This window comes from Moschus berezovskii, chromosome 12 (genome assembly GCF_049115385.1).
Source record: "Moschus berezovskii isolate FMDL1 chromosome 12, NW_MosBer_1.0, whole genome shotgun sequence".
NCBI classification, from domain to species: Eukaryota; Metazoa; Chordata; class Mammalia; order Artiodactyla; family Moschidae; genus Moschus; species Moschus berezovskii.
This window is the reverse complement of record NC_142471.1, coordinates 80,681,538-80,697,185: the sequence shown is the minus strand read 5'-3', so window position 1 is coordinate 80,697,185 and position 15,648 is coordinate 80,681,538. Positions and strand designations below refer to the sequence as shown.

At 41.9% G+C, this 15,648-nt stretch overlaps 1 protein-coding gene across 14 annotated transcripts in view; it reads left to right on the top strand.

The window, feature by feature from the left end:
* Positions 1 to 15,648, top strand: part of ABLIM1 (actin binding LIM protein 1) — a 340,561-nt gene that overhangs the window by 280,537 nt on the left and 44,376 nt on the right. For 10 of the 14 annotated variants that reach the window (XM_088842352.1, XM_088842357.1, XM_088842348.1 and 7 more), the window contains 4 exons: positions 3,640 to 3,727; positions 7,464 to 7,522; positions 11,024 to 11,107; positions 14,328 to 14,375. In XM_088842352.1, the coding sequence (XP_088698478.1) occupies positions 3,640 to 3,727; positions 7,464 to 7,522; positions 11,024 to 11,107; positions 14,328 to 14,375 (279 nt within the window). The remainder of the gene's footprint in view (positions 1 to 3,639; positions 3,728 to 7,463; positions 7,523 to 11,023; positions 11,108 to 14,327; positions 14,376 to 15,648) is intronic. The other 4 variants (XM_088842358.1, XM_088842349.1, XM_088842353.1 and 1 more) reach the window with 2 other exon arrangements.

Genomic DNA, 15,648 nt, shown 5'->3' with positions numbered 1-15,648 from the left:
GGGAATAATAACCTCAGTAGGTTCTTGTGAAACGAATGCCTGAATGTTTATAAAGTCTGCAGAACAGTGACTGATCAGAATTATCACAATAAAAATGTTCACTTTTATTGTCGCTGTTGCTATCAACTTCATCATCTCTACAGTAGATTTTCCACGAGTCTGTGGTTTGCCCAGGATCACGTAATGACTCCAAGAGACAATGGACTTTTTTTTTCTTAGTTTTTATTTCCTTATTACACAGTAACATAAAAATGAATTCTTGTAGAAGATCAAAGCAATACAGAAGCATATAAAGGAAGTTGTTAGCTTCCCACCTCTACTCTTTCCTCTTTCTTCACAAGGAACCACGGAAAACTAATTGGCGTGCATTCTCCCCACCCTCTCTCTGGGCAGGACACACATATAAAATCAATATATATGTGTGTGTGTGTGTGTGTGTGTGTCTCCTTAGGCTTAAACAGTAGTAACAGTGCCTGACTTATAGGACTGGTGGTCAGTGTGGGCAAGGGTGGGGCATGCCAGGAAATATACTTGTCTTCTTTCATCAGCTCCATGAGATAAATGCTATTATTCTACCCATTTTACAGGTGTGGAAGTGAAGGTTAGAGAGATTGTCGCCTTCATAGGCCCACATAGTGCTGAAACTGGATTCCAATCCAGTCGGACTTACCCAGTATCTCCACACTTTTAACCACAACTGTATGTGGCCATATCATAGGTATTGTTTTTCTGTTTGAGTTTTTTTTCTTACTAATATTAGTTTGAACTCTTTCCATGTAAGTATATGTAGGTTTACTTCATCCTTTTAATGACTATATATGAGTCAATATTTTGTTTCACCACTTTCTTATCTAGGCTTCTGTTTCCTTGTTCTTTGCCGTTATAAATAATCCAACACCAGATATCCTTAATACTTTTGGACACAGGTGTGAGAATTTCTGTAGAGTGGCTTTTACAAGTGGAATTATTCATCACAGAGTAGTGTGCACACACATTGAATTTAAATAAGTATTGCTTTCCAAAAAGAATTTTGCTCACTGACCATATGTGAGAAGGCCTGTTTCACACTAGTCTTTTTTTAATTGAATTATTTGTTTATTTTTGGCTACACTGGGGTTTTGTTGCTATGCACATACTTTCTCTAGCTGCAGCGAGTGTGGGCTACTCTCTAGTTGGGGTGGACAGGCTTTTCATCGCAGTGGCTTCCCTTGTTGCAGAGCATGGGCTTTAGGGCACATGGGCTTCAGTAGTTGCAGCTCACAGGCTTTGTTGCCCCATAGCGTGTGGAATCTTCTCAGACCAGGGATTGAACCCGTGTCCCCTGCATTGGCAGGTGGATTCTTAACCACTGGACCACCAGTGGTTACTTACTTACTAAGGTAAGTCCCTCACCTTAGTCTTCTTTTTATCTTTACCAATTTGTTGAAGAAAAATACTCTTTTTCTAAATTGTGTTTCCATGATTCCTGATGGGATTGAGCTAATTCTTTATTTTCAGGGTAATCTACATTTCCCCAGAAATTGCCTTTTGCCTATATTGTCATTTAGTTTTCATTGTAGATGCTTGCTGTATATTTTGGATAATAATCTTTTATATTTTTCTGCATTTTTGTCTTCCATGTAAACTTATAAAATTGGCTTGTCAGTTTACATAAAAGAAACTCCTGTTCGTATTTTGATTGAGAATTTGTTGCATTCATAGGCTCATTTTAGATAATTTGGCAACTTCATGGTATTTATTTTTTCCTTCCATAAATACCATATGTCTCTATTTAAGTCTTTCCTGCCCATCAGTTAAATTCAACTGTTTTCCTTATGTAGATCTTGCATTGAAATATTTATTTACAAATGGGGACCTGTTTTCTCATCACCTAGACTTAATTCGTATTGCTAATGAGTAGAAAAACTATTGGTTTTTACATATGTGTTAAATTTTTATCTAGCTACTCGACTGAACTCTTTTATTAGTGACTTTTGTACTTGTTCTTGATCTATCACAGTGGCTAGGAAAAACAGTAAAGAAAAACAGTGGTGAAAGTGTACATCTCCGCCTGCTTCCTATCTTTAATGAGAATGTCTCTAACATTGCAGCACTAAATATGGTGGATCCGTTTTATCAGCATGCAGAAATTTCTATTGCTAGCTTAGGCACACCTTCTATTGTGAGGAGTGTGCCTTTCCCTGCAGACTACACCAGACTCCTGTCAAGGGGCCTTAACTATTTCCTCTACATTTTCCTCGTGAATTCAGAGATTGTCCTTACTGCCTGGGACCTCCCAGCATTAATCTCGCAGCATTAATCTCCCAGCTGACTCAACAGCATTTAGCACTGAGTAGTATTTGCTCTCTTCCTCCCCTCACTCACACTGGACCCTGGCTGGCCTAAGGCAAAGAGCCACTTTGTGTTAGCATATCCTATACCCCTCCCCCCCCAGATAAATAAATAATGCTGTATGGATAAGAACAAAATTCCACTCCTGGAATTTTCTGGCAGGCACCACTGAAAAGATTTCATTCCTGGCTTCTAGTTTTAAATAACTTCAACTTTTTTTCCCCACTGGTTTATCTTGAGTAGCTGACCACCATTTCACACTCTAGTGGCCAAGTGGTTTCATAGTTTGTACAGGAGGGTGTGAGGAAGGAATCACCACCTGACCTCTAACTTCCTGTGGAGATTTCACGCAGGCTCAGGGTGAAGCCACTTCTAACTCTAGGCTCTCAGCACTGCCTTGTGCACAGTTAATGCAAAAGAAGTGTTTTCACGGTTGACTGATGACATGATTTAATTGCAGAGTACATTTGATAATTTTTAGGTGGTGAGACTTTTTGCTAAACTATGAACGAAAGGATTTCATTTTGTCAGGCATGTATTTGGAGCATGACTCTAATGTGACTTGGCACCTGTCTAGAGAATTGTCCCTGTGTCCAGTGACATTTCGCTTTGGGGAAGTCAACACCTGCTATGATGGCATCTGTCATATTTAAGAAAGTGACATGTCCATGAATAATGCAGAGCTGCCTCAATAAAATGCCTTCTTCAGAAAACAATTAAAATGAGACATTGGCAGAAGATTATTATAAGCAGCAGAGAAGCAAGTCAGGGCTCTTTCCAAAATTAAAAAGCAGTGGATGATATCTTTTACTATGGTTTTCTCATCTTGATGTAAGCTGGGCAGATTATATTATTTTCATACTGTTTAGCTAGAAAAGGACCTGCTAAATAGGATCCTTTCTTTCTATTGCTTTAGTATAAACCAACATTGGCCTCCAACATCAATTTGGATGTTAATGTTTTTGAGGTGAACTTTTTGGGAAGATGGAGTAGACTCATGTCAGGCACATGGTGTGTAATTGGCAACTATCCAGGAGAGGCTAAGCCAAGAGACAGCTGGATGCCAGAAACCCCAAGAGGCAAGGCAACCCCACGTGGCAGACACGAGCACTGATCTTTGAGCCCCTCGTGGGTCCAATGCCATTGGCTTCAGCTTCTAGGGCTATTGGTATGAGAAGTTTGGTCAGTTGGACTGTTATCTTTCCTGACTTAGCTTTTTTCTCTTTCCCTCAAATTGCCATGTCCAGAGAAGAGGCTGGAAACAGTGCCCAGCAATAGACTGAACATTTCCTACCTCTTCTCTTGCAGGCGGGTGACAAACATTACCACCCGAGTTGTGCACGATGCAGCAGATGCAACCAGATGTTCACAGAAGGAGAGGAAATGTATCTTCAAGGTAAGGAGATCTGGAGAATGCAATAACCTCTCCCCACCCGGGGAGAGAAAATTGTGCTGTTTGTTTGTTTTTAAGAGAAGGAGGCATTTCATTAGTTGCAAGGCTACCCAGATCCCAAATAAATGTAGCCAAATGTGACCTCATCAGTTAGTATTAATCAGCCAAGCAATTGACATGCTGGCAGTGAGCCCCTGAGGCTGTTAACAAACGAGTGGATTGCTTATGGATGAATGGATTGAACTTGATGCCATGGAGATAAGGCAAGAGGAAAGATCAGCTAGGCCTCCTCCCACCCAACCCCCAGGAATATGCTTGGGAAACCAAAGATCAAAAGAAGAAATCAATGTCTAGAAATGTTACATACTGGATGGTTATAATGCTTGGTTTTTTCTCACTTCACTATCCTGGGAGAAGGATTTTGGGGGTCCTCCCAGTATGCTCTTATCCAGGCTTTTAGGAAGAAGAAAATTTCATATTTGGCAAATTACATCACAGATATACTTCATCCCATGAAGATGAGATCGCTGTCATAGAAAGAGAGAAGGACAGAGAGAGAAAACACCCAAAGTTCCTGACAGAGAAATTGAGAAGTTTATGGTGCCAAGGAAGTGCTCATTACCAGAGGGCCATTCAATTTTTTTGTGTGTGAAAATAATTTTGAGAAAATTTCCCAGTGTACAGCTATGATTTGCATTTATCTCCTCTAAAATTCTGAAGCTTTTCAGAGAGTTTTAGGGAAGGAGTCTCCTCCAGTCAAACAGTACCATCTGTGTGAGCATTTTACTATTTTTAGCAGGAAAGAGTCATTAAATAGACAAGGGCTGATCAGTAAAATTAGCAAGAATATAAGAGCTATTGCTTGTTCAGTTTGCATGTCATTTCTTCATCTCTGCACGTAACACTATGTGTAGTTTTAATGAATGGTTTGCTTTGCTCTTGATTTTTGTTTTTACGAGACTAAGAAAAGTCTCCAGAAATGACTCTTGAGTATTAGATCAAAGCTTTGGCTACTCTCCCCTCTAAGAACGCTAGCTGTATGAGAAATTGACAACCTAGACATCCTTTTTAGCTTTAGAATGATTTCTCTGAAAAAATTACAGTGGAAAATCTCACTGAATTTTAAAGGGCCTGATGAAGGCAAGTGACAAGCCCCAAATCTGTGGTCTCATATGGACTTTATATGACACGTTTCCCCCCAGGACAAACTGTGAATCCTCGGGAGCAATAGACAGGTGTCACTTTACATTTTCAGCATGGAGCAGATTTATTCTTCGGTTGGTCTCCAGGCTCTGTTTTAGATCTGAATATGTCAGTTACAACACTCACCGTCAAAGACCCAAGAGTGTACATCACCCCAAGAGTGTGTGCCAAGAACTGAGAATGAGGGCTCTGGGTGCACCTCTGTATGTTCACACGGTTCTGCAAGCTGAGTTAAGAGGGTGGTTTTTGGCTGTACACGAGTACAGCACAGTCGTACTACAGATAAACAACCCTGGTGATCTGGGCTGTGTTCCGAATTTGAGCATCGTGAATCCTTCCTGGAGTTGGGCTTTGGTGTTGCCTGTGCTCTCGGCGCATCCTTGAACAATGAGCAGTTTCATCTTCCCCAGCATCTCATGCTCTCTCTGGCTCGCATTCCCTGTGTGTCTGACCTCTGGAGGGCAGTTCGATGCCTTGTGCACCCCCAGGGTTCTGGGCCAGGATGCCCACTCAGTAGAACTCTACAGTGCACCCTGCTCCTGCTTCCAGCCCTGTTGCCCACCCTACCTCCCCCCGGCTCTCCACATTAAGAGGATTTCTGTGCTTTGAAGCCAGCCTCAAGTAAAAGCCAGTGCTGAATGGACTATGTGTCTGTCTGGCTTTGGTTTGATATTTTGGCCCTGGGTTAAGCGAGATAGAAATGACTGCTAAATAGGGATTAAAGTATTATTCTGATATAAAATGTATTTACACTGTCATCAATTTAATAGTATTTTTAGCTCGGTGTAAAATAATTCAAGAGTTATTTTAATTTGATAGCTTTTCAGGAGAGAAAGAGTTCAACAGTGAAATGTAAAACATAAAATATTCATACAGAGACTCATATTAAGTTTATATCATTGACATTGTCCTACACAGACAACTTCATGACTCTTTTAACAGTTTGAATGTAGCCATTTTAAACCTGAAAGCTGCATTATTTTCATCCTAAATCAGGATATAGTTTAGTGACCAGAACTGAGAAGAATGTGCCAAATGAGCATCAATCCGGTGAATTTTTGGCTATCATTTTGAAAGTGGAACAAATTTACAAATTTAGGCAAAAAAACTGCTTTCAACTTAGTAACTATTTGCTTAAATCTTTTTAAGTCCCTCTTCAAATTGTTCCACCATTCCCACATTTGAACATATTCTTGCATGAACATAGGACTTAAACATAGACCTTAGCCATGTACATACATTGTATACCTAGGCCAAAAAAAAAAAAAATCGCATAGGCAGGCATTGAATTCTTATAAGAAAAGAGATTTGTATTGGATATAAGTGTTTTGCTTAGTTCTGTGATACTGGTACCATCCAAGAAAGCGCCTTAAATTCCTATAAAGTGAGGCATTGACCCAGGACCAGAAAACAACACTTAAGTAGTAACTTCACTAGTTTAAAAGTGAAGACCTTTTATTTTTATTTTTTAGTTTATTTATTCTAACTGGGAGGCTAATTACTTTACAATATTGTATTGGTTTTGCCATACATTGACATGAATCTGCCCCGGGTGTACATGTGTTCAGCATCTTGAACCCCGCTCCCCCTCCCTCCCCATATAAAAGTGAAGACCTTTTAAAGTTAACTAAAAGGTTAAAAGTTAAAGGAAAACTTGTGGATTTGTAATGTAAGTTTCAAACTTTCTGCTATTAGGATTGATTTCCTGTGTCTGTGTAGGTAACTGTGTAATTGAAGAAACAAAAAAAATTTGGTGAGTTTTGCTTCTGGATATAGATGATCTGGTTTGACTTTATTGCCCTCATCTAAATTGCTTGGTCGTTTTGATGTTATGTAAAATGGCAACCCACTCCAGTGTCTTGCCTGGAGAATCCCAGGGATAGCAGAGCCTGGTTGGCTGCCGTCTATGGGGTCGCACAGAGCTGGACACGACTGAAGTGACTTAGCAGCAGCAGCAGCAAACATGGCTTATGGCTTATATTTCTGAAATTAAAAATGGATATTGGGAAGTACACAGACATTACTTTTAAAGGACAATGAAAGTGAAAAGTGAAACTTAGTTGCTCAGTCATGTCCGACTCTTTGTTACCCTATGGACTGTAGCCTGCCAGGTTCCTCTGCCCATGGAATTCTCCAGGCAAGAATACTGGAGTGGGTATTCCAGCCTGACCTTCCCCAGGGGATCTACCCAACCCAGGGATTGAACCCCAGTCTCCCACATTACAGGCAGATTCTTTACCATCTGAGCCACCAGGGAAGTCCCCAGAGGATAATGATAGCATTTGGAAAAACAAAAACACTGCCCAGTTGAGAACTAAATGTCTCTTTCATCAAACACTCTTGTGCCAAATGAGTGGTCTCTGTGGTCTAGGATTATGACTGTTATAGAACAAGCTCAGATTAGATGCAGAAAACTCACCTGGAATTTGAGCTATCATGATACACGTGGGCAAAGGGTCTCTCTCAGAAGTTCTGTATAATAGGACTGTGGCTGCTTTCCATTTCCTTTATTCTTAGATGTGCATTGTCTTTCCAGGTTCTACCGTTTGGCATCCCGACTGTAAGCAATCAACCAAGACTGAGGAAAAGCTGCGGGTGAGGAAAGCTCTGGCTCTGTGATGCCACGGGTACTTGCTGTCCATTGTGTTTACCGTCACTGATTCTGCAGTTTGGGTGAAATTGCTTCTTATGACTTTTTTTCCCCCTTCTATCACAGACCAAGTAGAAAGGCCATTTGGCCAGAAAAAGAGGTTTCCTCCCACCTTCCATTGATGATGATTCTTGTTTCAAATGCTTGTGTTAGACAAAATAAGCCTTGCTTCATGAATCAGGTTCTTAGGAAAGCATTCAAGGGGAAAAGTCAAGTTCTAGGTCCAACATCTGGTGACCTCCTCACCAGACTTTTTTTGTACTTCATCCATCACATCACTCAATCCAAACTCTGCAGCCGTTGCTCAGCTCTTGCTACATTTGATTGGCCTCAAATCCAAGTTCACCAGGTAGCCTCCATCTCCAAAAGCTGATGATTTGTTAGATAAAAACCTTTGGGGAAAATCATGATGAGCTCAGACGAGTCAATGGGAACAAGTGTTCTTGATTGTTTTTGTAACTGAAACCTTAGGTAGCATCAAAATATTTTCAAAACTCCATGGAACATGGATCACACAGAGGATAGACTCTGTCATCTGTTTTTCCTTTCTTCCCTTAGGTTTTTTAGTATTTCTCACTTCTAAAGCCTTCTCTTGATCTTACTCTGTTCTCAGATCACCACCAGGAGACAATATTCTTCCTGTTTCAGAAGCAAAGTGCTGTACACAGTTGCAAGGCCATGATCATAATCTGTTTCTTAACTCAGATGCCCCGTTTTTCACTTGGGCTGGGAAGTGTTTTTCAGAGCAGTAATCAGACTGCTGGACCCCAGTCCACAGTCCCTCCATCTAACTACCTTAGTGGTCCCCTTCGAAATAGCTGGACTGCACCACGTGGTGTTCCAGGGAAAAGAATGGCCCAAATTCAGTTTGGAAGCCGTGCAATAGATGAGATGGTTAGGTAGCATGACCAGCTCAATGGACATGAGTTTGAGCAAACTGCGGGAGATAGTGAAAGACAGGGAAGCCTGGTATGCTGCAGTTCATGGGGTTGCAAAGAGTCGGACACAACTGAGCAACTGAACAACAATATTCTAGAATGTGGAATCATTTCTTCTTGATCTGCTGTTAGCAGGCACAAGAAGCTATATATGTGATCCCCAGCAGTCACACAGCTGCTACATCAATGTGGCCTGATCACTGACATGTCATTTGTGAAGGAGTGACTTGGCTTCAGAGAAATGATTATCAGGAACCCCGCCCCCCATTTTTTTGGGCTGCCACCCCTGGGAATGATAGCTCTTATTTCCATTTTTCAATATCTTTTCTTTATTCTCAGTGAAGCTCTTGTCTGCCTAGAAGCTCTATTTCCTTTGCTTTTGTTTTTTCAACTGGCATCTGTAAGATCAGATGGAGATATTTTGTCATTTGCATAATTTAGAAACTTGTCCCTTGCTTGTGACCCTGAATAAAAACGGATGTCTTAAAATTCAGTTAATATGAGCAGACTTTAAGTGGAGGGGGAAAAATCACTTTTTCTCAAAAAAATGGAGTAAAGACCAGACAAACTGGAAAGGAACTTGTTCACCAATATTAGGATGATTTGTGGAGAAGACAATGGCACCCCACTCCAGGACTCTTACCTGGAAAATCCCATGGACGGAGGAGCCTGGTAGGCTGCGGTCCATGGGGTCGTGAAGAGTCGGGTATGACTGAGCGACTTTACTTTCACTTTTCACTTTCATGCTTTGGAGAAGGAAATGGCAACCCACTCCAGTGTTCTTGCCTGGAGAATCCCAGGGACGGGGGAGCCTGGTGGGCTTCCGTCTATGGGGTCACACAGAGTCGGACACGACTGAAGCGACTTAGCAGCAGCAGGGTGATTTGATCCCTGTTTCGACAAAGAACTTCAACTTGAGTATGTGTACCTAACCCTCTCATCTGTCAGTCAGACAGGTACACACTGCAACTTGCCAGACTCTGGGATTTTTGATGACTCATGGATGCTTTGAAGCGGGTTATCGTTATAAAATACTGGCACCTTAAAGATAGTACTTATTGGCACTTTAATCATAGGAATGTAAACTTCACTGTGTAACTTGGAGGTGCTGCCCCAAACCACCCTAGTAGCTAGTGGTCTGCACTGTCTGTACAGTGCTGGCCTCAGTTGTTGAATAATCATTTTTATTTCATCCCTGATGAAGTCTTCTGGGAGACAGAGGAATGATAACGAGGCCATACGGAATGGAATGTGTCCTTTCTCCATAAGGATTGCTTGAGTTTGCAGATTGTGTTACTGAAATGGTTTTAAAAAAATCAACCCTCTTGATCGCATCTTGATGGAACTCTTTGGATAGGATTATGAAAACAACTAGTGAGATACATCCACTCATTCTGGCCAAGAGAAGCTGTAGTTGTTTCTCCCTTTAGTGAAACTTTTTTCTCCCAAAGCCAGCGTATGCCACTTGGGAGGTGGAGCTGGCCCCCAGCTCACTCACCCAGTAGTAAGGATGATGTACCTCTAAGGAGATGAGGTTCTGATGCGCCCCAAGTGGGGTAGATGTTGACGCTGGTGGGATTTAGAAGAGGCTAGATTTTGAAGAAGGAGCAACTCTTGTGTTCTCTTAAGGGTGTGTCTGTGGAGGACAGCCTTGAGCCAGGATTTTCAGGCCTTTTTCCTGGTGTCACATCAGTTACCATAGCAAAATGAAAATGTTTTAAGGATCTTTCAACAGCCCCACTGAGTAATCCACATTCTCCAGATTTCAAGAACTTGTGGGGTGTTTGTAACAACAGACTCTCAAGAACATCTGTCAGTGGCTTCATTGGCTTCTAACTCTTGATATGTAAGAATATTTCAGCCAAAATAAATGGAAAGGAATGATGGGGAGCGGGGAAGGTTGGAACATAGGTAAATACACTGTAATGTAAAGACCAGTTAGGGAAATCCCTGGAAGTCCCATTGTTCGGACTCGGCACCTTACTGCCGAAGGCATTGATTCAATCACAGATTAGAGCACCAAGATCCTATAAGCCTCATGGGGTGGCCAGAAAAGAAAGAAAATGAAGACCAGTTACTATGCTTTCAACATGGACCTTAAAATACACACATAGACACACACACACACAGAGACACACACACACAGACACATACACACACACACACACACACCCCACCCCACCCCCGACTAAAGTGATTCCACATCGTTGTTGTTCAGTCGTGTCCAGCTCTTTGTGACCCCGTGCACTGTAGCCTGCCAGGCTCCTCTGCCCATGGGATTTTCCAGGCAGGAATACTGGAGTGGGGTGCCATTTCCTCTTCCCAGGGGACCTTCCCGACCCAGTCTCCTGCACTGGCAGGTGGCTTCTTTACCACTGAGACACCAGGGAAAACCTGATGTCACTTGTCACTTACCAAATTAGTTTTCCTAAAGGTTGTTTTTGGATAGTGTTTCTAAATCGAGGCTATTTCTTTCTTCACTCTTCCCTTTTTCATGTTTCACGGCAGCCACCAAACATCCATCGATCTCCGTCTGATTTCTTTTATCCCAAAAGTCTGATTCGACGCACAGGACGGTCCCCGTGTCTGCAGGTTGGCAGTGTGTCTGAACTGAGGCTCGGGGCCACTGTGCTGGGCCCCAGGCTTCTGTCGCTTTTCCTCCCCTCGCTGCTTTCCCCACATAACTTCTGGGCTCCCATAGAGGCAGATGCTTTTTCTCACCCCACAGAGTGCATCTCACATTCTGATCCTGGCTGTTTCCTGCTCTAGACAATGTTTTCATTTAGAGTGGTGGCTAAAACATTGTCTTCAGGACAGCGAGCACATTGGAAACCGCTGTTTCGGTCCCATGTTCACACATTTGTTCGCAGAACAAATATTTGCCAAGTACCCAGGTACAGTAAGGAAGAAAAGACAGGTACATAATTATGAAAAGATATTGAAACATATCACAACATATGGATCGTAAAGATCAAGGCAGGTCAGGTGAGGGAAAGGGGCTCATGGGGCGCTTCCTGGGAGAAGTGGTCTTTGAGTTGAGTTTTGGAGACTGGATGGGATTTGAACACATAGGGATGATGAGAAAGGGGTGGGCCTGATGAAAAGAGCAAGAGAAGCGTGGAGCTGGGGAAATGCAGTACTTGGGGAAGGAGAGGTTTGGCTCGAGGAAGGAGTGGCAAAGTGGAAAAGAGAACACATCAGACTAGCTACAGCTCTGCAGGGGCAAGAAACTGACATACACTCTCAATGGCTCTCCTGAAGAATCCCTGCCAAGTAGCGATCCTGATTCCCATCTTACAGATGGGGAGATTGAGACCCTCATGGTGAACTAACCTCCCCAGCGTTCTCCCAGCGGTAAGCGGAAGAGCTGAGATTGGAGCTCGGGTCTCTCCGAGCCCGTAACTCGTGTTCTTTCCACTGTCCTACACGGGGAGAGTGAGAGAGGCCTGGGAAGACCAGAGGAGAGCATGAAATACTGGCCAGGTCTGACGGTGTCCAAGGAAGAGACAGGGTGAAGGCAGCATCTTTCCAGAGGGTCCTCTGGAACCTGGGAGAGTCCTCAGCCAGCTCTCCAGATGAGCAGCGAGGCAGGACACTGTTCCCTGCACACACTTGACCTTCTTTCGAGTTTCCTTAGAATCAGTTGAAACCTTGGCCCATTAAGTTACAAGTGACTTTCCACGGCCCCAGCTCTGTCCAGATGAAACCTGTTGTGTAGCTCTGTTGACACTCAGGGTTGCAACACAGCTCTTTAGTCTGGGCTTGAGGCCTGTGCTTTTCTGTGATGCCTGTGTTTTCTGTGCCTGCCAGAACTGCACTATGGCCCAGGAGAGTTTGGGTTTGGGTCTACTTTCGTTAAAGCTGTCCCTTCTTTCTTTAAATGATTTGAAAGATAGTTAGAAGTACAGCGCTTCAGAGGGGAAAGAAACCTTTTAGACATCAACCCCTGGAGTTTCTCCACCTACAGAGTGAAGTCATCCAAGGTGTCGCAGGTCAAAAGGAGCAACGCTGAACTGTAGATTCCAGGCCCTGAGTGTATTGCATTGGCCCATGATGCTGGGTTACATTCAACTTATATTTGTCATGTAATCTTCATCTATCTTAAACCTTTGGCTCCAACAGTAGAGCTTCACATGCAGTTAACATACAGTGTCATGAATCCAGAGGAACAGCCAGAAATTATTCCCATTGCAAGTGAGTACTTAGAATTAGTACCTACTTGGCAAGAAATTGCTTTTTCAATAGCTTTTGGTTTTTCCCCTGAAAGTATGCTTTATAACTCAAATAGTGTTTTATTTTGTTAGACTAAAGCTATTGCCAAGTGATTCACTTTCATTACTTTCAGAAAAATACCATCAACTGTGAAATTTTTTGGTCTTCTCCAGACCCTTAAATTTAAGATGTGTGGCATCTTGAGAAGTGGTCGGCTGGAGAAGAGAGAGAAAAAGAAGAAAAGGAGAAAGAGGTCTATTTTTGAAAACCTCCTCTCTCCCTACCCTGTTGTTAAGCATGGATATCTAATTCCCATTATCAAGCCTTAAATATCAGTAAAGTTAACTGTAACCCTGTCATGGAAATAATGTATAAATGTGTATAAATCACTTGGGACCTGGCAGAGAAAATGGGCCATTTGATGAGCTCTTGCTTCACCCGTTGGCCATCATGGCTTATCAAAACCTTTGAGAAGCCTGAGAATGCCAAAACAATTCTCAAGCCACTCAGATATTTTGATCTTTTAAATACTGTTGACTACACAGTAGTTCATTTCACCAGATAGTATCAAGCACCTTTAGTGTTAGATAAACTGTACCCCTTGCAGGGACTTTCAGCACTTCACGTCCTGGAAATAAGCCTGGTTTTATTTTGGAGGAAGGTTTATTTTTTATTTTCTGAAGTCTCTTCTTCTTTCCTCTTGCTGAATTACAGGTAAAAGAAAATGGTGAGGAAAAAAATTACTAATTTGGCCAAAAAGTTCATTCAAGTTTTTCTGCAAGATGTTATGGAAAAAACCCAAACAAACTTTTTGGCCAGCCCAATAGAATGACCTAAGAAAAATATATTCTGGTTTCGCTTACTTGGAAGAGTTTTATAAGAAAAGCAAATTTTGTCTACAGATAAAGGTCGGTAGTTCATTATAAACAAACCACACGATATTCCCAGGACCAAGTTTGTAGTAATCTGGAGTGGATCACTTGCTTTTGTTCTAAAAAGGGGCTTCTGTGCTGTGCCTTTGGAGGCTAAAGCATGAATGGCTGCCATCCAAAATGGGCATGAGTTTTTTTTCTCTTCTGAAACTAACATTCACTGTATTATAACGTATGCACTCGCAGACCCATAATATACCAAACAAATACTGTGTGTCTGTTTCTGCAAAGGAACTAACTAGAGGCTATAGGTATATCTAGAATGAGGAAATTATGCTATTGGTTACTGTTTTATTAATGTTGCCACCAGACATACCACTTTATTCCCAGTTTTCTCTCTGTTCAGATATTTTATTCTTTTTGGTGTGTCTTTACAATTCATCAGAATGTCTAGGTGTTAAGATTTATCCCGCACAGTGAGGACTCTTGGCCATAGTAAAGGCTAATCACGGTTGCATACCTGGTTCTGGAGAAGATTCTGTGCCTTCACTACTCGGGGCACAGGTTCAATCCCTGATCGGGGAACTAAGATCCTGCAAACCAGTGGTGCAGCCAAAACTAAACCAAAAATAAAAGCAAAAACAAACAAAACTGAAAGGAGTTCCTCTTTTGACTTAGCAATGAATATTTAGTATGTCCAGATTTTTTAAGTGTTCCTTCTTCTACAGCTGTTATCACCTCCTTGTCTGGTGAACTTCGACAAAAACCCAAGGCAGGTACTGTCAACCTTAGCAGCACTTCATATAAGGTGTCAACTGCCTTATATGAATAGCCGTCCCATAGGCGCTTGTACAACCTCTCTTATCCGGGGTCCAGTTACCTGTAGCTCTCTCCCTTCTTAGAGCATGGCTTCGGATGAATGCAGACTAGATGAGCATAGTTGTTACTTCCCAGCTCCTGCGGGGTGAGGGGAGGTCTGGGGCAAGAGGGCTCTCCATCGCTCTCCTTCTAAGAAGGGACCAGGTGTGTGGGGCGACCCACAATTGGAAATAAGTGAAAATGTCATTTCTCTGGTTAATTTCCTGGCAAGGCTCTGGTAAGTGTTTTTAATGGTAAACATTTAAAGATGGATGAGAGCTGGGGAACTTCTTCAGTGTAATTTTCATCCTGTGGTTGTGCCTTCTGAAGTGTAGAACAGGTGGACAAAGTCAAGGGGTAAGGGAAATAGCAAGTGAAATGTAGTTAGAGCGTTTTTAAAGTTTTGTACAGAAAACAAAAAGATGTGCATTGTTCAAGCATTAACTATTAGCGCTCAAATGTCATTTTTTTCTCTTCCTTGTTGAAATGAGACCGGTGAGACCTCTCTTTGTTGATTTCTTTCTTTCCTTCAAGGAAAATAGCCTTTTTGAAACTGAAAGTAGGTATGTGAAGGTGTGCTGGAAAAATAAATGTGTATTTAGACACTTTCTTTATGAAAGTGTTTTTTCTTGCATGAGCCACATACAACTAGAAGGTTCTTACTGAAGGATCCTTTTCTCTTGTTGCCAAAATGAGGATTAAAGGCTAATCTTGTTGTCAAAGTCCTTTGAAAGATCACAGACTGATTATAATCCTTCTTATATCTACCATGCTTTACCCGTGCTTTCCTCTACCTTCCCTGCCCCCCAAAGATGGCATCAAAAGAAAAAACTGAATGTTTCCAACTATGCTTTCAAGTTGTTTTTTTCTGAAAGGCATGAAGGAAAAAGTGAGAATAAGTAGATTGCATCTACTTTAACAACTTCATCACAGGTCTATAGGTTTGTGTTGATTTCCCCTCTGTAGAACAGAAATGGGAAGACCTTTGGGGATAAATATTTGGGATTATCTTCATTTATAATATAGGCAAGAGGGTAATTGTGTCTATCACAGCTCTCATAGAGAATTCCAGAGACAAAGCCTGTTGACTCATTTGGGTTCTTGATTTAATTCAGTGAATCACTGTTGTGAACTCGGTTATCTGAATGGGACGAAACAGTAATTTAGATGAAATAATTGCACGTGAAGATC